Consider the following 21,356-nt stretch of genomic DNA (forward strand, 5'->3'; position numbering starts at 1 on the left):
TTTATTTCTTCATAACATTTGTTTGCATTGTTTACTGAGTGCAAATACTGCTTGTGTGTTTACCTGTATGTTTGCTGATTGTTAGGTGTATGTAATTTTAAGAGACAAGAATTGATTAGTCATCAGCTAATTCCTCACAGTAGCAAAATAGACATCTCATGGCAAATAACCTGAGTGGGAAAACACCATAAGAATTACATGCTTCATTTTTATCAGTTATTCTGTATAGTTACTCAACTTATCTGTGAAAATCATTCAGATGTTGCTGTTTCTGTCCATTTTTTGTCTCTGATTTTTTGCTCTATTTAGTCTTTATTCTCCTGTGGTGTTTTTTTTGTTGTTGTTTTTTGGTTTTGGTTGTTTGTTTGTTTTTTTCTTTTTTCTTTTTTTCCTTTTAAATTGTGTATGGCTCCTCCCCTCCTCTTGCATAAACACTTCATGCTCTGTAGCTTGTCTGGGCCAATCTTAAGCTACTACATCAGAATGTTACATGAATTAAAGCAACTATTGGGGCAGAGCAGAGAAGAAAGCACTGCAGAATGGTATTTTAGACTTCTATGTTGCTCTGCTTTTTATTCCAGTTGAATGTAGATACCACAAAGTCCAAGATAAAATGCATCCTGTGCCTGGATCCATCTACTGCTTTAAGCAGAATAATAAGATCATATGGCACTGGAGTAACTTCCTTTACTTTGTTTATTCTCAAAAAATCTGAGTTTTATTCAGATAGAGGTTAACCACATGTTTAATTAGGTTTGCTTCTCTCCTTCTGCAATTTTTCATTTTTTGTGTTTAATATTATTATTCAAAGATTTTTGGCATAGTATTTAACAGAAGGGGTGTTTTGGATTCTTAAATGTGTTTACTAAAGCCAATTTACACACTTGGTGTAAAGGTCATTAGCTAAAGGTCTGTAGCTGTACCACTAACACTGGAAGAATATTAGGTTTGTACAGGACAAATAAAAAACCACTTTATACCATAAAAAGATAAAAAACACACAACCTTCACAACCTTCCCTTACCAAAATAAGTAGTTGTAGACTATAGTAACTTCTCCAAGTTATTATGCTACCACCAGGCAATCTTTAAAGAACCAAAAAAGGGAGAGGATTAAATACAACATAACAAACCAGCCAGTATCAACCCTTCCATCTGCAAAATCGTGTTTGGCAAAACAAGAGGATGTGGTATGAAGAAATACCATTTCAGTACAACATTTTTGCAAGCAATTTTTTTCTTCACAACTGTATTCTGCATTTGTATATTCTTAAAATGTTTAGAATAAATGCATGACCAGACAAATGTTAAAAGGGTTCATCCTTTTTTTGCCTTACAAAGCAACCACTTTTATTTTTTATATTTGAGGTTGACAGAACTCTTGCCGAGAGGCAAAGTGGGTTATGAATCTTTAAATTCTTGATTTTTTAATTTTTAATAAAATGTGGAATAATACCATATTGAAATGGAACATTTACATTGTCTGTATTTTTTTAAGAAATGTTTTTGTATTAAAAACTTTTCTCAAACTTTTTCTTCTCAAATTTTATGGTAGATTTTGTGGAGCAGTTTACTCCTGATTTGAATATGAATATGAGGCAAATCTACCCAGATATTTCATTTTGTAGTTGCTAAAAATGAACTCTCATAAAACTATTTTTTTGTTAATTAATTGTGTTCTCTGCATTTCAAAACAGACAAGAGTGAAAACCAGTTTAAACTTAAAATCCCAAAGTTGTGGAATAGTTTAGGTTGGAATGGACCTTTAAAGGTCATCTATTCCATCCCTGCTGCCAAGAGCAAATTTCTAGGTATATTGCTCAATTGACAGGTTCAAACCAAAGTTTTAAAGTTCACTAGCTTATAGACACTTTATTTTTCCTAGATAAATCATAGGATCCTGACAGGAAAATAAGGCTATCACACTGTTATAACAATCGCCATCATCTAAATTGACACTGTTGCTCAGACATGCCTGAACCCTAGGGAGATTATTTCAAGTGGGGTATGATTTATTCTAGGAGCTATTGAAATCTCTTTGATCCAGAGTTTAAAATGCAGCTCTCTATCTTGTCTATTTCTTCATTTTAGTTGCAGCTTTGTATTGGTAGTGTTAGTTCTTACTTTGATGCTAGAATCAATTAATTTAAAGGGCAGTAATCAAATATTATGGTATTAACCTTTCATTTATCCTAGAAAAGATAAATCTTCAGCAAATAATAAGCTTACTCTTTTGAAAATTTTCCAGATATGGAGGTGGCTTTCAGTATAGTTAAATTTTAATCTCAGAGTTTAAGATAATTTTCTGCAAAACTCACTCTAATGTCTATCAGTTTTTAGGAATTTCAGTAAGAAATTCCAGAAATGGACATGTCTATTGATATGAAGGTGTTTGTTAAATCACCAAAAAATTACTTTAACTTCTACCACAAATATTCCAAGAACTCCTTTTGATGAAAAGTCCCTGTAGATTCAAAACAAATAGCTATATTTTTTTACAAAACGTATTTTTTAAAGAATTAAACATCAGATAAGTTAGGAAGTACTAATTCTTCATGTTCTGTGTTTATTGAATGTACATGGCTTTGAAAAAGTATCCTATGTGATAAGTGTTTTCTCTGAGATGTGTCTATGTTTTGATGTTTTAAGGAAATTAATTTGAAAAAACTTTTGTCTTATTGTCTGTCATCTGTATATGCACATAGATACAGCAAAGTCGTACATGGCAATTTTTCAAGCACGGTTTACGATACATTCTTTCTGACTACTTTATTGAATTTAACTTGTGCCTTTCTTCAATGAAAACCTATATGCTTTTCTTCAGACACAAAATTAGCAATTTCTTCCTGAGCACCTTTCAACGTGTTTGGCTGGAAAAAGTACATGAAAAAACTCAGTATGACAGGCTTATACTCAAGTTAACGGTAATGTAACTTGTGGAGAGCCTCTTGCTTATGCGCCCACTTCTTCCTTCCCAGCCATGATTTGATATTATCATAAAAACATGAATTTGTACAATTTTCGGAGGGGATTCTGATTGGTCAGTTTTTAAAATTTGATAATAAAACAGCACCAGTGTCAGCAAGTGTTGGCTCAACAGCTATTCCACTATAACATACTGATTCGTGTGCACAGTGTATTTAAAAGGTATTTATTGGTATATATGCAGTGCATTTTTATAGCTTTTTTTGGTGGCAACTGTTAAAAGTAAATGAAAGGGCTGCATGGAACAGCCTTTCTAACCTCATGTAGTGCAGCTCAGAAAAAATTTTCCCCCAAAATATGTGAAGATGGAGTTATTTTGCCATTATTATGCGTAGTCTTATTGCCATGAGTTGTATTTTCTGGAAAGTTAAATTAATGAATAGTATACAGTAGCATTTAATATGAATTAGAGTTTTCTAAAATTGGTAATTTTATAGAGCAGGTCTTATATATTTCTAATGCAACGTCTTTGAGGACATGCTAATACTGCCCTGATTTGGAACTGGAAGACAAGAAGCTGAGGTTAGGCTACTTTCTGTGGAAGAAGGCAGTAATTGTCTGTAGATACTATGCTGGAAAGCGCTTGATAGTTATTTTGGTGTCGATGGCCAGTGTCTGCTGTCTTGATGTTCTAAATCTAGTAATTTGGATTTACACCTTGTAGATGTAAACCCCACTCACTCATTCTCAGTCTGTTCAAGTGTGTGTTTTTCTCATGATTGCATTAAGGTATCAGTCCTGCAGTTTCATGTATAATGTATTTTAGGGCTCTCTTAGCCTTCAAAATAAAAATTAATGTATACATATGTGTATAAAACCAGTAAGAATGTTTGAAAGTGCCTGCAGGTTTATCACTGAATGTTAGTTATGTTTTGCATTTTGTTTCACTGACCAATCAGAGGATCAGAATTGTACAAATATGTATCCTTACTAACCATTAACCATCTGAGCTGTTATACTCTGTTCCGTTACCCCTCTTGATCTCACTTTCACAACCCCCCCAGGCACCGTTCTATTAACCTCTTCCTCAATGGCTATCAGAACTTTTGGATAGAAACAGAGGAATATTCATTTGAGGAGAAACTAGTTCAGGATTTGGCTGTAAGTACTGACATAACTGGGCATATATTTCAATGCCCACTTCAGTGTGTATTCTATGTATCCATTATAAACCATATATAATTTTTGTGTACTGTATGCATAAACTTATAATATATTAATCCTTATGCTTCAGAGCATAAGGTCATTTTCTGCTGTGGTCAAAAAGACACTGTCCTTTGATGCGCACTGTAGTGCATTAAGGCGATCTATGCCTTCAGGCGAGCTACATGATACTCATTCTTGGGAAGAGAAATGGATTAGATGAACAGTCAGACTATTTTTGTCATTATGGCAATTCCTATGTTTATATATATTATTTACTGGGTTTTTTTTTAAAGCTTGACACTATTGATCCTTTTCTCTTTTAAAAATTTTAATGCATAATTAATTTTAACATTTTCAGCTTTGATACAAATTAATTTTGCTGTTTTCATTTTTGATGCATCATAAGGACAAATAAATATATGCCGCCATATTCAGCAAAAATGTAGTTTACCTGTATACTTGATAAAAGTGATTGGTAAACTTCAGGATTTTGGTCATGGTATTCAAAATGCCTACTGCTCTTTCTCTTCCCTCTGTGTAGTTAGCTAGTCAAAAATACCTCCAAGGAGCTTATCTCTAGTCTTTAAACACCATGAAAGTTAATATACAGCTTCATGGATCACATTCAGATGCATCAGGAAGTGCTTCAGTGTTAACAGAAACACTCATGTTGTGCTTTTCAAAGACCCATTATACCTGATATTGTAGAGACATAGAATGGTTTGGGTTGGAAGGGACCATAGAGATCATCTCGTTCCAAACCCCCTGCCATGGGTAGGGACATTCTTCACATGCTCTGAACAATTACATGTTCAGTCTTTTTTTGACTTTGTTGCTTCTTGCTAAAGGAAAGAATGAGGCCATTAATCAAAGCAGTGCCTGCAATTCTCTCAGATTTCCTAGATAAATAAATTGAACTTCTGTAATTACAATAATTACTGTAACTACAATAAATCTACAATAACTAGTAACTGTACAAAGGTGTGGTAACACAAGTAAGGTAAGGGTAATAATCTGATCTTTGGCCAGTTCAACTATGCTATATTTTTAATTGCCAAAAAATGTTTGTTTACAATAATGAGCATTAATTGAACCAAGGTTACTTAGAAAGTATATATGAAAATATTGTAGCTAATACTAGTCTGAATAGGATGTATCTGATGATGTTGTTATAAATTATTTCAGTATTCTACTACGAAATAATTGAGCTAGAACTTCCTTTCAATTCAGGTCAACTGGAGATGCATGATTTCTCTTGAATAAGACTTCCCCAAGATTTTTCCCTGTCTCATTCTCAATACCTTGCAAATGAGAAAATTCAAAAGTTACAAAAAATCATGAATAAAAACCATATACTCTTATCTCTTCTGAATCATACAAGCCCATAATGTTGCAGGTTATGCTGTAAACTCCTGAATAAGATTAATATGGGCAGTTAATACAAATTGGATAGAATAAAATTACTGAAATCCTTTCCTAAGCTTAATTACTGGATTATTTTCTTACTTATGAAGCTTAACTTTTATATTCTAAATCTTGAGACAGACATCTCCAAAAAAAGATGAAGAGGAAGAAGAAGAGACTGAGAAAAACCATCCTGATCCACTTCATCAGATTATCCTCTATTTTAGTCGCAGTGCTCTTACAGAGAGAAGGTAAAAGAGCTGTGTGGAAAACCCCACTGAGTGAAAGCACACAGTAACTGAATTTTTGGTAACATTACCAAAGTGATTTAACAAAAGGGTAGCTCATTATTGTACATGGTAAATACCTTTTCCCCTCTCAGTTTCATTAGAGTTTTCATTTATTTAAACTCAGTAGAACCTTTACATTGAGATGAATATTGATTATTTTGGACATTTTAAAAGCTTGGTAAATACCCAATGCAGAAATGATTAAGCATGACTTCTCATGGAAACACGAATTCTACAGGAATTGCAGGTTTAATCAGAGTACCTTGCCCTGGTCTCCCCTGGTAATAGATGTGTGTTCTTGGTTTTGGTATTCATTATGTTTCACTCAGTAAGTCAGAAAAGGTTTTGCTGATGTTTATGAATCACATTGCCAGTTTCTGTTTTGACTTTAGATTGTTGATTAGAATGATTAGCTTTTTATGAGTAATCTAGAACTTCTTATACTTTTACTGTATGACTAATAAAATCTTGCCATCTGACAGTTATAATTATTCTAATTTATATTTCCATATTACTTTTCTGCACCTTCAAAAGCCAATGATGACCCAACATGACTAAGGGGAATGCATACCTTTAAATTGTCTGAGTAAAAACTTAGAGATTTGGATTTAGATAAGAGAAGTCATTCATGACACAATTTTTGAGTTTAATAGCTTTTCAAGTAGACTAATAAAATGTCCTTTAATAAAAAAAGGTAGGCATATGAAATCTTTATGTTATTATATCATAAAATAATTTAAAATATTTTTTACTCTTCACAGCAATCTAGGACATGATCCTCTATATATTGCCTATTCTGCCATGATGGCAAAAGTAAGTACATAATTTCAAGCTCCATCCCTCACTGCATTTAGGTACTTCCCATTCATTTTAGATGCTTCTTAAAAATTTTCTGTTTCTTACGTGAGCTATTTGATACTAGTACCTTCTGTATTTTTAATGAAGCAAATGCTGTTCAGAGTTTTATATATATATATATATATATATATATATATATATAATGAGAAATTTCCTATATTAAAAAAAACACTATAAAATTTCAGTAGGTGCAGCCCTGTTCCTTTCACTTGACACTTCTATTTGCATCTGATTAACTCATGAGCAGTTTAAACCCATTAGTTATCTTTATTCTTTGGGTAATTATTTTTGGGTTAATACTTGAAGTTTGTCAAAGATAAGTCAGCTTTTGCAACATATTGATTACAGCTAACTCGTGATGAGAGCATGACTGTGAAAAGAAATATCATGGATCTAGAGATATGGCACACGATTATATAGCCTGCAACTACAGGGTGTGTATGTAGTTGGATGAATACCCTGAAATACTCACATATTAGGGAATATCAGCTTCTTAGTGTGGATAAGCACAAATATTTACAATTAAAGGTTTTTAAAATCTTCTTAATACCTTTAGTAATTGCTTGAAAAAAATAGTCACAATTTTTGTAAAAATACTATAGCAAAAGTAATCATTATGTTTCCTAATAAGCAAGATCTTGTGATTTCTGTTTTTAACATCAAAAGAGCTGTCAGGAAGAAGAAGAGGGAGATGAAGAAAAAGAAAAGACATTTGAGGTGAGAGTTTAAATAACACTTTTTTCTCATAATCTAATGTGGAAGTACTCTAAATATGTCCACTAGAACAAAAGCAAAAATAGCACAACACATTATGTGTTGAACACAGTGAGCTGGTTTACCAGGTTATTCATATGAACAAAAGATGGGGTGTTTTGAAGCTTTGGAGTCAAACAACCCATGGATTTTGGAGGCAGATGGTCTTCAACAACTTCAGATTTCTCATCTTCCTATTTTTCCTGGATCCATTCCAATCTGTAGTCTATTCTCATTTTGTTCCCAAACCCAGGAGAAAGAAATGGAAAAGCAGAGAACTCTCTATCAGCAAGCTCGCTTGCATGATCGTGGAGCTGCTGAGATGGTCCTTCAGATGATTAGTGCAAGCAAAGGTAATGCTGTGGGATATCTTTGAAGTACACACAGGTGTGTTATGTCATTATACCTATCATGTATAGGTATATATACAATATCATATCATATATCATAAACAGCTTCTATACAACACTTAATGAGGCAAAATAAATGTCAGTAACAGCTGCACTAAGTAAAATTTCCACACTGCATGTCTGATTGAAGAGCTCACAACTGCAAGTTTTAAGGAGTGTATCCTTGTTTTGACAGGTCATACAGGACCCATGGTTGTTGAAACACTGAAACTTGGTATTGCTATTCTAAATGGTGGAAACACCATAGTTCAGCAGGTAATGGATTTCTAACTACTGTGAGTCTTGCTTGCATAAATGACTTGAGAAATGTTGAGAATTTTAGTGTCCTGTTGTTTAAGTTAATGTACTTAATTTTAAGCCAAACAGTGAAGAAATATCAGAGTATTTTTGGTGCAAGAGCAATTATTTTTTGCTAGTGATTTGCATTTCAAGGAACTAATTCAGGAACTTTTGAATTCATATATTTCAATTTCATTAATTAAGGGTACTTATTACCTTTACTATTTTATTTTACTTTATAAATATTAATTAATAATTAATTGCTAATTATTCTTTATTGTATATATTGTTAATGTTGTATTTTTCCCTTCACAAATCTACAAAATTTAGAAAATGCTAGACTACCTGAAGGAGAAAAAGGATGCTGGATTTTTTCAAAGCCTCTCTGGCTTGATGCAGTCCTGCAGGTAAAACCATAAATTGCATTATTACAAGTTCTGTTTGTTCATATTCACTGGCTTATTGCTCAGTGCAGGTGGATGTGCTAGATTTAAATTACAGGAGTCACAGGTTGTAGAACTCTTGTGGGAAAGTTTTGTGAATCACAGGAACAGCCTGTTAATCTTTTAGAGTATTCTTCCAAAGAAAAAAATAAAGCAAAAGACTGCACATGCATTTGAAGACATAGTTTGAAGAGGCAGAAAAGTAAAATATAATGGCTCCTTTACTGATCCTAAATCCCTCAAGGCTTTTGTCTGGTAGGTTCCAAGGATGGAGAAGAGCCACCACTAAGGGAGAGGCAGGCCAGTGGAGCTTTACTAAGCTTTCAGTTTCTCCATGTTTCTGGCGAGTTGCATAATCTATGTCTCTTCTGAATCCTCTGTATATGTATCAGGTTTTTTAGAGTTGACATGTGACCAGTGAGACTATAGTAGTCCATTCCCTTGATAAAACAGTTCAATTTATTTAAGGTAAAGGAATCCCATACAGAAGATGGAAAATTGGTGGTGTTTTTGATTACTTTTACAGTAGACAACCTCCTTTTCTCAGCCCTTTAAAGAACCAGAAGTGTTCTGAAGGAGGAGACTGGGAATTAGAAGAGGAGGAGCTGTATGAATAGAGGATAAAATGTAGAAGGAATTGTGACCTGCATTGCAGAAATTATTGTTGAATAGTTGCAGCTTAATTAAATAATATCTGCCTTGTAATTCTTTCATTTATGTAGAACACTTTAGTAGGGATTTGCTCAAACAGGCCTTGCTGTGATATTACCAATTGTGTATATGTATTGTTCAAGACTTCATTAAAAGATATATTGCTAAAATTACTTGAACATGATAAGAAAATGGAAATGATGCTTTAAGAAATGCTTTTGGTTTTAATGATGTCACTCGATTGAATAGGTGACTGCATTTCTATTTAACTGAACTAAAATTAGATAATGATAGAATTTTATTGGAGGATTTGAGTGAGAGTATTCCAGCTGGGTGGTGAGAAGAATCATAATTTGCTATTTCATGTGCTGAACTATGCCAAGTTAACAAAATAAAATTCAGATATCAGTGTCTTTTGACCTTGGAAGAGATGGAACCTCTGATTACATTTCTTTCTTGTGCATATAGAATCAGAAATTCCATACATCTTCTGAATAATATAACCATGAATAATATATACAGAAACAATATAATAAAAGTAGTAGTGACAACTTATTGAAAAACAGTGTGAGAGAAACAACAGCAGTAGTCTCCTTTGGTGGTAGGTTTAAATCAACATAAAGAGTAATATTTCAGGCTCCTTTTCCACTCCTCATTTGTACATGAAACCGTGAATGTCATTATCAGGAGTGAGACATGACCTGAGACTCATTTCTTGTCAGAAGTGGACACTGTACCCTTAGTTTGATCCAAAGCTCATTTATTTAATATGAGTATAAAATAAAATATGAGGCAATGCATGTTGTAGTGGACCAAGAGTAGTTGTTGAAGACCTCTAGAAATTTTGTAGAAGAAAATTATTTTCCATTGGTTACTATACTCCTTTTTTCTGTTTGTGCTGTTGTTTTTCTTTTCTTTAAATATAAGTGTTCTTGACTTGAATGCATTTGAGAGACAGAATAAAGCGGAAGGCCTGGGAATGGTTACTGAAGAAGGAACTCGTAAGTAGAATGAAATTTATTCCAGTGGTGCTTCAAACATTATTTGTGCTTCCTTCTTTAACTAGAACTGTTGTTTACTGTGGCTTGAGGTTTCTGTTGTTAAACGTACTATAAGTAAATCTAGGCTCTGGGTTCTGAATATGCCTTTTTTTTTTTTTTACAATATCTTTAGCAATAATTTTTAAGAAAAATATTGTAACTTCCAATATTCTTATCTTGTATTCTTGTTATTTTTCTTTGATCCACAGTCATCGTTCGTGAGCGTGGTATGTTTGGGTTTACAGTTTTTGATACTATTGTTGCAAAAGTGTGTTGCAAATACAGAGAGAAATCTCTCATTGCATCTTCTCAGATATCTTTAGGTTTAGCTTTATGGTCTGCAGCAGGTTGTGTGTTTAGCTTGAATAAAGAGTTTGATGCTTATTAAAGAAGTGTCACTCATATTTAAGGCATGATTTTAGTTATGACTAACAATTTACTTATTAGATAAATATACTGTTGCCTTTTTTTTTCCAATTAGTGTTGTTTTTTTAACCATGGATGCATTGGAGTGCTAAATACTTTTGGCTCTGCTTTTTCTGTCTCAGTTTTTCTTTTCATTATTATCAGTCTGTTTCTTTTAAATTGCTTTAATGCTTTTAAATACTGATTCTTTTATTAAAATTCCAGTTTAAAAGGTTACTGTAGGATTATGTGTTCTGCATAATTAATCGTAACAATTGTCACATAATCACTGTATTTATATATTTTAAAGGTGAAAAAGTCTTGCAGCATGATGAATTTACTCGAGATCTATTTAGATTTTTGCAACTTCTCTGTGAAGGGCATAACAATGGTAAGAGAACTGAATTAATTTTGTAGAAAATTTGTGGTGAGTCTGCTCTAAACAGAGTGAAATAGAACCAATTCTGATGTCTTTCTCTAATGCATTAAGTTTTCTGAGGGAAAACTGGCATGACAGCAATTTGAATTGCAGAGTTCAATTTGATTTTTTAAGTCTTAATTTAGTTTGTGTTTAGCATATTAGTAGTTAAGCCTGTACCAAGTCACCTGGATAACAATTCTTCAGTTATATATACATTGGATCTAAAGTTCAATTTTTATGACATAAGCATCTGTATCCAACAAGATATTTAAAAAGAAGGTATTCCTCATGAAAATAGAAAAATAATGTTGCATTTTTTTTCCTTTGTATACTAACCAAGTACAAATCACTTCTTATTTCAGATTTTCAAAATTACTTACGTACTCAGATGGGCAACACCACAACAGTGAATATTATCATTAGTACTGTTGACTATCTCTTGCGTCTTCAGGTGAGGAAAAAACAGATGAAAATGGAGTATAAAATATTGGCTTTCCTTAACTTCCATAGATTCACATTTTGTTGGAATCAAACGTCAAAATTCTAAAGAGAAATATCTCTCTAAAGGGATACCTAAAATGAAGAATTTTTATTTATTTCATATCTTTTTTCCTTTGAAAACAGATGACATTTCAGAATTCTGTGTGAAATCAGATGTTTGATAATGGATTTCATTGTTCACTTCTGAAGAGAGTGCAAAATGTTATTATAATGAGAAATAGATTGACACAGATGTGCTAAATTTCATCTGAATTACTGATTCAAGTTTTGGTGACATAAATGCAGGCAGTAAATACTGCATAGAGAATTCAAAACTTGAAAATGTAACATTGTTTTTTTTTTGTAGGAATCCATCAGTGACTTCTATTGGTACTATTCAGGAAAGGATGTCATTGATGAATCAGGACAACGTAACTTTTCTAAAGCTTTGGCTGTCACCAAACAAATATTCAATTCTCTTACAGAATATATCCAGGTAAACAGAATGTGTTTCTCAAGGTACTAACAGAGAAGTTCCACGCTCACACAGCATGATCATGTTCTTTTGTCAATTTGTAAATGCTTTGCACTTGATTTTTTAAAATTTGGATGAAGTTACATGGAATCACTGGACCAGTGTAAAGTGAAAACTAAAACATGCAAACAGCTATGTATTTAACAGGATACAATTTGGAATTTGTGCACTAGATACCCAGAGGTCTTGGAAAACCTTCTCATGTAGCTTCATGGCTGCCTGAAACTTCTTTTTTATTTGTTTTGGTTTATTTGGCATAAATAAAAAAATGTGTTTTTCTTAATTTTTTTAGGGTCCTTGCATAGGTAATCAACAGAGTCTGGCTCATAGTAGGCTGTGGGATGCAGTTGTTGGCTTTCTTCATGTGTTTGCCAATATGCAAATGAAACTTTCACAGGTATTTTCAACATTGTCACTGTGCACTCACCTTTACTAAAACCAAACCTGACATTTACAGCTCAATTATACCTTTCTGATAATGAACATGCCAGTTTTGTCCCTTCCTCCCTCTTGCCAAAACCAGAGGATCTGTCAGAGCAGAAACATCTTTAAAAGCACAGCTCCTATGCTGAACGTAAGTGGGCCAAGAGAAGAAGCTGAGAAAGATCCAAACAGGGAGGCAGTGTGATATTTGGTCAACTTATCCAGTTAATTAAAGACACTGAGCATGGGGGGCAGTGATCATTTACAGAGCACAGTGGAGTCCCACTCCACAGGATCAGGATTCTGTCTTCTTCTGTGACTTCTGCTTAATGTATCCATACACTCAAGCTCTGCACCAGTGCAGAGTCATTTCCTTTCTTTTTCAGTGTCTCTGCTATCCTCTGGCTTACAAGATTTCTTCCCACCCTATAAAAGTATATCAGAATTTTGAGGATAGTATTTAAGGCTTTAAAGTCAAACACAAATCTACATTAGACTTACAGTGTTCTGTAATTAAACTAAACATTTTGAGTGGTAATGCATTGTGAGTGAAGTGAAAAATGATGGTTTTTTTTCTGACACAGATACTTTCAGATCTGTGTAGCAACCAATTTTTTTTGTTTGTTTCTGCTGTCCCTTACCTGTACCTTGGTACTCCTTAATGCTTTATTAAAGTTTAACTTTATGGTGTTAATACCTCTGCTGCAGTAAGTTACATGTTGTATTAGACTTCTCATAGCAATCATAATAAAATGACAATGAAATGTTGCTGAATAAAGTGAATGAAATTTAGCTGATCATCTTTAATACCATTTCTCTCTAAAATTATTTAGTTTTCCATATAAATACAAATTAAAAACAATCTTACAGTCCTTTTTTTTTTTCAATAGGACTCTGCTCAGATTGAATTGCTTAAGGAACTTCTAGATCTACTAAAGGATATGGTAGTGATGCTCTTGTCACTGCTCGAAGGTTGGAACTGTTTTTCTTTATGGTCAAATATGATTATCTCACCTTCCTAGTGTAAAACACGATTATTATGTTCATCTCTCTAAACTGCTTTTTAATTGCCTTTATGTAATTTTGGGAGAAAAATACATTCTTCATATTTATTTAAGAATTATTCTGGAATATACACAGTCCTGAAATAGAGGGCTGCTAGAGAAAAGCATGTTGAACGAAAAAATACTATTTATATACAAATATTTTTGTTCTGTTTTCAGCACAAATATGAAATGTCATTATTTAAAATGTAGCTGTCAAATAACTTTCTATTATAACATATTACTTAGGTAACGTTGTAAATGGAACTATTGGAAAACAAATGGTGGACACGCTTGTAGAATCATCTAGCAATGTAGAAATGATTTTGAAGTTCTTTGGCATGTTCCTGAAGTTAAAAGATCTCACCAATTCAGATGCTTTCAAAGAGTATGATCCAGATGGTAAAGGAATCATTTCCAAGAAGGAATTTCAGAAATCAATGGAGGCTCAAAAACAATACATACAGTCAGAGATTGAATTCCTGCTGTCCTGTACAGAAGCTGATGAAAACGACATGTTTAATTATGTTGACTTTGTGGAAAGATTCCATGAACCAGCCAAAGACATTGGATTTAATGTAGTAGTATTGCTAACAAACCTTTCAGAGCACATGCCTAATGATCCACGCCTTCAGAGCTTACTTGAGCCTGCAGAAAGTGTTCTTAATTACTTTGAACCATACCTTGGCCGTATTGAAATAATGGGTGGGGCCAAAAAAATAGAAAGAGTTTACTTTGAAATCAGTGAATCCAGTAGAATGCAGTGGGAGAAGCCACAGGTGAAGGAATCTAAAAGACAGTTCATATTTGATGTTGTAAATGAAGGTGGAGAGCAAGAAAAAATGGAACTCTTTGTGAATTTCTGTGAAGACACTATTTTTGAAATGCAGTTGGCATCCCAGATCTCTGAAACAGATTCATCTGAGAGGCTTGAGGAGGAGGAAGAGGCAGAGCCTGCTTATGTAGTGGATATTGGAGATGATGAGGATGAAGAAAAGTCCCTGGAACCTGCTTCAGCTTTTGCAGTGGCCTGTGTTGCAGTGAAGAAGAATGTTGCCAACTTTTTGAAAATGGTCACTGTGAAGAACCTTAGGAAACAATACAGGAAAGTTAAAAAGATGACAATAAAAGAGATGGTGAAAGTGTTTTTCTCCTTTTTCTGGATCCTATTTGTAGGGACATTCCAAATGTTCTTTTCTGTAGTGTGGGGGATATTCCAGATTCTTTGGAGCACTGTATTTGGGGGTGGCCTGGTTGAAGGAGCCAAAAACATAAAAGTTACAAAAATATTAGGGGACATGCCTGATCCAACACAGTTTGGAATCCATGATGATGTTATGGAAGCAGACAAAGCTGAAGGTGTTGAGCATGGCATAAGAGCTGAACTCGGGGAGTTTGTGAAGAGTGAAAAGGGAGAAGCTGACATAATTGCAGACATTTTTGGCATTCCCACAAAGAAAGAAGGATCAAAACATGGTCATGATGCTGGACTTGGAGATGTTGCAGAAATCCTTGGTACTGAGATCCAGACACCTTTGGAAAACACAGTTCATAAGAAAAAAAGATTACAGGTAAATTAAAGCTATTTTGTATTTCTTTAATTAGAATATTAACAATTATAATTAAAATAATAATAAACTGCTGAATGTTAATAACAGATTTATTTTATATTTAACTGATTAATATATATTATCAGTAAGAACTTACTTTATAATCTCTACACATTTAAAGGCTAACAGGAAATTTCAGCCTAGTGTTTAGATTTCAGTGCAGTAAATTGTTACTGTTCATTTGGACTTTATTCAAAACATAAACTGCTAGCAAATTTCTAGCTACAGTTTTTACTTTAAATGATTTATGGCCTTGTTTATTCTGCATACCCCATTTTTTCACAGTATACTTCAAGTACATTTACAACTTATCTCCCTAATAATGCCTTATCATTAACATCTTTCTTCTATATGCTTTACATGCAAGACAGTACCCATTTTTTCATATTATTTGAAACACATTTGCTTGAATTTATTACCAGTTTAATGCTTATCATGTAATTATTCTTTACTCTTATTCTGGTTTATAAGCAATATATTTTGTTCCACTCAGCTGGACTAAAGAGAATATTTTTCTGTGTAAAAATGGATATAACTAAATGTCAAAACCAATTTATTTATCTTATTTGGAAGGCATTATGTTTCACTTTACACCTCAGGTCTGTTTCTACCAGTTATTCAAAAACATCTTTTCTCTCATCATTAACCCATCTCTTTATGATATACTTTCCAGATATCTTCAAGATAAATCTAAACTGTGCAACTTCTTAGGGCATTATTTTCTCTGAATTTGTATGTTTTCCTCCATATTCTGGTTCTTGCCTAAATTGAACTAATTTTTTTGCATTTATTTTTCTTGTTTGTTTATTAAACAATTTTTATGTGTGGACTTTAAAATTACAGTCTATTAAAATCCTGTCTCATTTAGCATAAATATAATTTGGTTGGTATTTAAAAATAAATATTTTCACACAAAAATCTTGACAGGTATAAGTTAACACATTAGAATTTTCTTCAATAGTTAAATATTTTATTTCAGATCTGAATAAACACTTTAGAATATTCTTTGCTTTACTTTGATTTTTACATTTCTTACCAATGTGTTTGATACTACTGATGAAAATGCTCTGTAATTTTTGCAGATATTTTGTGTCATTAATGTGAAGTCAGTTATGCAATTTATCCAGTTTTTACCTTTGATATGTTATCTAGTGAAACTTACCAAAACAATGTTTGCACTAATTCTGTATTACAGGAATTGCTCTTCATCTCACATTGTGTATATAAATGCTCACATAACCTAGTTAGAGGAGTGGATATAGAGAATAAGTGGAGCTCAAAGCAGAAACAGCAGTGTAAGGATCAAAAATTCCCTTCAGGAAGTTACTGTGTCTTTCTTAGGCATCTGCAATGATAAAGTTCACACAAATGGATAGAAATAGAAAATTAGGTCTATATTCTGGAAAAGTGTACTGATAAGGTTAGTGACATTTACCATATTGCCAGAGAAACTGCAAAATAACCTATGGAATCATATATGATGAAGCCTTTCAGGAGTTCACTTTTACTGTAAGGCTCTACAGGAATCTGAGTGTTACGTAGGTTCACAAATTAGAAAAGTAGTAGTGACATAACAGTTTGCTGATAAATCTAATTATTGGTAGCAATAAAATCAAGAGCTAACTGTGAAGTTACCTTAAAATAACAGATAAAAATCAGGGAAGTGCTGAATACAGGAGGAAAATTATAACTTTACCTGTGAAATGCTTTATTTTGATCTCATTGTTACTGTTTGAGTATGAACTCTTGGGAATATAATTGAGTGGTACAACAACATCAGTTCAATGATAATATCAGTCAAGCAAACTGGAATTTTGAATTGTTGAGAAAAGAAGAGAGGAAGTCTCCATATTATTATGCTCCATGAATCTTAATTTATCTATGTCTTGAAGACCAGGTTCCCTCAGTTCAAAAAGAGTGTGAAAAAACTGGAAAAGATTCAGTGAAGATCAATGAGCTGTTAAAACTTGACATGGAACACATCTTGCATACGGAATTAATTAAGTTAAGGTTCTTCAGCTTGGAAAAGAGAAAATTGAAAGAGCATATATGGATAAGATGAATAAGGATTTATTCATTCTTCTACCACCCTACCCCTTAGAAGAACCAGGCATCATCAAATGATCTCTCAATTACCCTCCATCAGCTTGAGATCTTAGGGGAGATTCTTTGTGAAAGAGTTACACCAGCATTATTTACTAGGTGAAGGTCTACAGATAATACGTGAGATACATGAGGGAAGATCAACTTAATAAATTCATTCCTATATCCTTTTCCCACGTACTTGTGAGAGATAGGCATCCACATGAGTAGTGGCAGAAACTTTAGATAAGTGTATATATGTGTTAACTGGAAATATAGGATCAATAGACAACTGCTGTCCAAGCACTTCACAAGAATACAGAAGAGGATTAAGACTTAGGACAGGTTTTTGCAAAAGGGAATGGAGACAAAGTTCAGCCCTTTAGATTTCTTTCTGAGTCAGGGTCTGCATCTCTTGGACTTCCATTGAAGCTTAGATACTCAAACTGCATTTGAAATGAGTTTACTTTGATCTTGTAACACCAAGCCTAAAGGTGTTTGACACCCAGGCCCCAGCTTCTTTGTTGCAGTTAGCCACCTGTAAAATTGTGTATTGGTTTTTCCTTATCTCAAGGGAAAGCTGTAAACACAATACTTAAGAGGCTTGTGTGGTGTGCCAATAAAGGTTTAATGAACCATCAGCCCAGATAAGATAAACAGCTTGAAGAAAACATTGTGTAAGTAGAAGTTGTTTAAGTATTTGTTGTTTTCAGTTGCATTAGTTGATCACGGCCAAATAATTGGGTTTTATAATATCTGATAGTTACATAGATATTTTTCATATTTTTGATGTATATTGTTTCTTACATATTGAACATACTTATGTTCTTTTTATATATTGAACATTAATACATCCTTTCTCCACTGAGTCTTTGTGGGTGACCTTAGTATCAGGGTATAATCTGGATGTAGTTACCTTCACCCTCAGCTGGTCACATAATTTGCCTGATCACTTTGGATAATTAAGCTGTTCAGTCAACTGGACTAGTTAGAGTATTGATAACACTATACAGAAAATATTCTGCCTTTTTCACTGTTAAAATATAGCCTGATCTCCCTATCTTTAAAAATCAAATACTTTAAAAGTGCAAAGTGCTATAAAAATATTATTAATTATTTTGTTTGTTTCTTAGAAGACAATAACGAAAATTACAGAATTTTTTTTGAATGGATCAATTTTGACAGTTAAAATACTTTTTGCAGATATCTGAAATTGCAAAAGAAGCTGGAACACAAAGAAAAGCAGAAGCTGAGAAGGCTGAGTAAGTTAATTTTACAAAATTTCTGTTCAATTCCTTGGTACTTTCTAATGCAAAATAATTTGGCCAAAAATAATGCAAGAAATGCTCAGTATTCAAAGAACTTTATGTACACTTTGTCTCATCAGTATTTTGAAACTATACTAAGGGGTACATACTAAGTACTTCGCAAATATACTAAAAGATGGCAGATCATGTCACTAGGCAACACAATGGCAATCTCATTTTTGTGACCCTTGCAATTATGCATATATAGATCTGTGACCATTGTCTTTTTTAAAATTAACGTAAAAATTCCCATAAGTTCCTTTAAAAGTTCCTTTAAAATTGACCACCAGTCTTAAAAACCTCTGCACTTTATGCTTTCTGCTTTCCCTACTATCCACTACAATTTTCATGGAATTTTCATTGGATCATTAAAACACAAGATTTTACTAACCCAACTATTTTTGTTTATTGCTGTTTTATCAGATCTTGACAGCAGATACATTATTTTGTCCATCCATCCTATATATAACTGCCTAAATAATATTTAAAATACTTACTTGCCTTAGCAGCATCCAACTATTAAGGAGCATCCTGTCTGCCTGGACCTGCAGCCACATTGTAGTAACAGATTAAAATATTTTGTAGAGACACAGAAAAGGTGTCCTAGAGATTCTTACAGATTCAAAAGCTATACATATTTATATTTTTCTTTTTTTTTCCATTTTGCTTCATGTTTAAAATATTTACTTCAGAGTCATTTATCTTTCTCCTCTTATCTGCCAAAGTTAATTTTTTTAAGCATGTCATCAAGGTCTATACTTTAAGACAATCATATTGATGCCTCAGCAGTATGTCACGCATATGGAAACCCAGGTTTTGGGGTTTTTTTTGTTAGTAACTAAATTCCTCTAATGCTACATACAGTATAAAAACTAAATTTTAAAGCCAAAGTTTATGAACTCAAATTAATTTGAAATTAATGCATTTACATTTGGCTAGATATTTTTGTTCCGTTAACCTTTCTTCTAGCATGGAAGATGGTGAGAAACAAGATAAAGCAAAGGAAGTACAATCTGAGCAGCTAGAAGAGGGAAAAATGAAGAAAAAGAAGAGAAGGCATGGACAAAAAATTGAGAAACCAGAGGCTGTTATGGCTAACTTTTTCAAAGCTTTGGAAATTTATCAAACCAAGATGCTTGTAAGTTTGTCTTAAATTCTTTAATCATTGAATTTTTATTTCTAGAACCATTTTTGATATTTAATGGAGAAACGCCATCATACAGGGAAATCTGGCATGAGTGTTCAGATGACTGGCTGTAGTCAGTCTGTTGTGATTTTATAATACTTCTTAGAGTTGTATAATTAAGTGTTTCTGTGTGCAATTTCTAACAGGAAAGATTAGCCTCTTGAGCTCCTTTTTAGGACCTCACTATTTCCCATAATCTAACTTCTAGAAGAAGTTACTTTCTATTTTTCTTTGTTCTTAAAACCATGAAATGTTGAATTCTCTGAAAACTCTCAAGTAGTTTTTTTTCCAGTATTCTGGAAAATATCTTTCTACACTTCTTTTTGTTTCAGTCTTCTCTGACTTATAATTTTAAAGGCCATTATTTAAATTCCATTTATCATGAAAAAGGGGAATAGGCTGCCAAAAAATGCCCTTGCTTATTATAACTGGTGTATGAAGGCAATACAATTATGTATTGACTGTTTTTAAAATCTTGCTATCTATTTTTCTTCTTTTGATATTACTCACAGGCTACCCTTAATTTCTTTTTATTTTTTACTTTCAGCATTACTTGGCAAGAAATTTTTACAACTTAAGGTTTCTTGCTCTATTTGTTGCATTTGCCATCAATTTTATTCTTCTGTTTTACAAGGTAAGGTAATATTGTTCTTTAAATATTTTTGTTAGTAGCAGAGGATACAATAATTTAATGTTTGTACTATTCTGCTTTAATTTTATTCAGGCTGAATGAAAAGAGATTTATTTATTTTCTCCTTTATAGTTGAGTTTCTAGGCACTTTTTCATTTAATCACATAAGTGTTATTGTTTGGACTGTTAATCTTGTTCTGGGAAAAATAAAATAGACTAAAATATTTCAAATGTCAAAACTGTTGAATTATTTTTCAACAGTTAAGGGACTATTAAGCTATTAAGGGACTTCATTTATCTGGTTATTCTCAGTTACTTCTTATTTTTTATAGCAGGCTACAGCTCTTTTTGTCTAGCTCACTGATGAAGAAGGCTATACATTCACAGTTTAAACCTAATCTTAGAGGTTCACCTGAATCTAGAGTTGCTTCAGGTTCTGCTGTAGAACACCCGATGATACAAAGTAGAACATCCCCAGCAGTTTCCTCCGATTTCTTTCATAAATCTTCACAATCTTGAAGTGAAACAGGTTAGAATTCAATAAGGAGAACTCCCATCCACAAAAGCCTCATTTTTCCCCCCCTTTCCACACTTGTAGCATCCCATGAACTCTCCCACCTCGGTCAATTCCCAAGTCCTCAGCCCTGGCAACGGCAATAACTACTCACCATAGAGTCAGAACTCCTGGGGGGAAAATTAGACTCCCAAATGGACTTCTGTGCCACAACCTCCCCTGGTTTCTCCTTTCCCTGTCCCCTCACTGGATTGGTATCCCTAGTGGTCCCCCCCATTTCCCCGGAGACCAAACCCCTCTGCCCTGCCCTTAGCTCTGCCCCCACCCCTTCCCATTCTTAAGCTGCCCTCTCCACGTGGTTGTTCTCTTTTACCTCACTGGGCTCCCTTCAGCCACGTATGATATCCTCTGCTGGAAAAAACCCTGCAGAAAGAGCCTTTCTTGCCTCTATTGCTGAGCCA

The 21,356-nt window shown here is 33.4% G+C and overlaps 1 protein-coding gene across 9 annotated transcripts in view; it reads left to right on the forward strand.

Annotated features, from left to right (window-relative positions):
• RYR3 (ryanodine receptor 3) overlaps positions 1 to 21,356 on the forward strand; it is a 198,371-nt gene that overhangs the window by 161,800 nt on the left and 15,215 nt on the right. For 8 of the 9 annotated variants that reach the window (XM_068193075.1, XM_068193079.1, XM_068193072.1 and 5 more), the window contains 18 exons: positions 3,989 to 4,085; positions 5,676 to 5,785; positions 6,586 to 6,637; positions 7,349 to 7,399; positions 7,689 to 7,788; positions 8,021 to 8,100; positions 8,455 to 8,531; positions 10,146 to 10,219; positions 10,468 to 10,485; positions 10,974 to 11,054; positions 11,447 to 11,535; positions 11,932 to 12,060; positions 12,392 to 12,496; positions 13,413 to 13,494; positions 13,815 to 15,136; positions 18,461 to 18,519; positions 19,534 to 19,702; positions 20,298 to 20,384. In XM_068193075.1, coding sequence (XP_068049176.1) covers positions 3,989 to 4,085; positions 5,676 to 5,785; positions 6,586 to 6,637; positions 7,349 to 7,399; positions 7,689 to 7,788; positions 8,021 to 8,100; positions 8,455 to 8,531; positions 10,146 to 10,219; positions 10,468 to 10,485; positions 10,974 to 11,054; positions 11,447 to 11,535; positions 11,932 to 12,060; positions 12,392 to 12,496; positions 13,413 to 13,494; positions 13,815 to 15,136; positions 18,461 to 18,519; positions 19,534 to 19,702; positions 20,298 to 20,384 — 2,782 coding nt within the window. The remainder of the gene's footprint in view (positions 1 to 3,988; positions 4,086 to 5,675; positions 5,786 to 6,585; positions 6,638 to 7,348; positions 7,400 to 7,688; positions 7,789 to 8,020; positions 8,101 to 8,454; positions 8,532 to 10,145; positions 10,220 to 10,467; positions 10,486 to 10,973; positions 11,055 to 11,446; positions 11,536 to 11,931; positions 12,061 to 12,391; positions 12,497 to 13,412; positions 13,495 to 13,814; positions 15,137 to 18,460; positions 18,520 to 19,533; positions 19,703 to 20,297; positions 20,385 to 21,356) is intronic. The other variant, XM_068193076.1, reaches the window with a different exon arrangement.

This window comes from Anomalospiza imberbis, chromosome 6 (genome assembly GCF_031753505.1).
Source record: "Anomalospiza imberbis isolate Cuckoo-Finch-1a 21T00152 chromosome 6, ASM3175350v1, whole genome shotgun sequence".
Lineage (NCBI taxonomy): Eukaryota > Metazoa > Chordata > Aves > Passeriformes > Viduidae > Anomalospiza > Anomalospiza imberbis.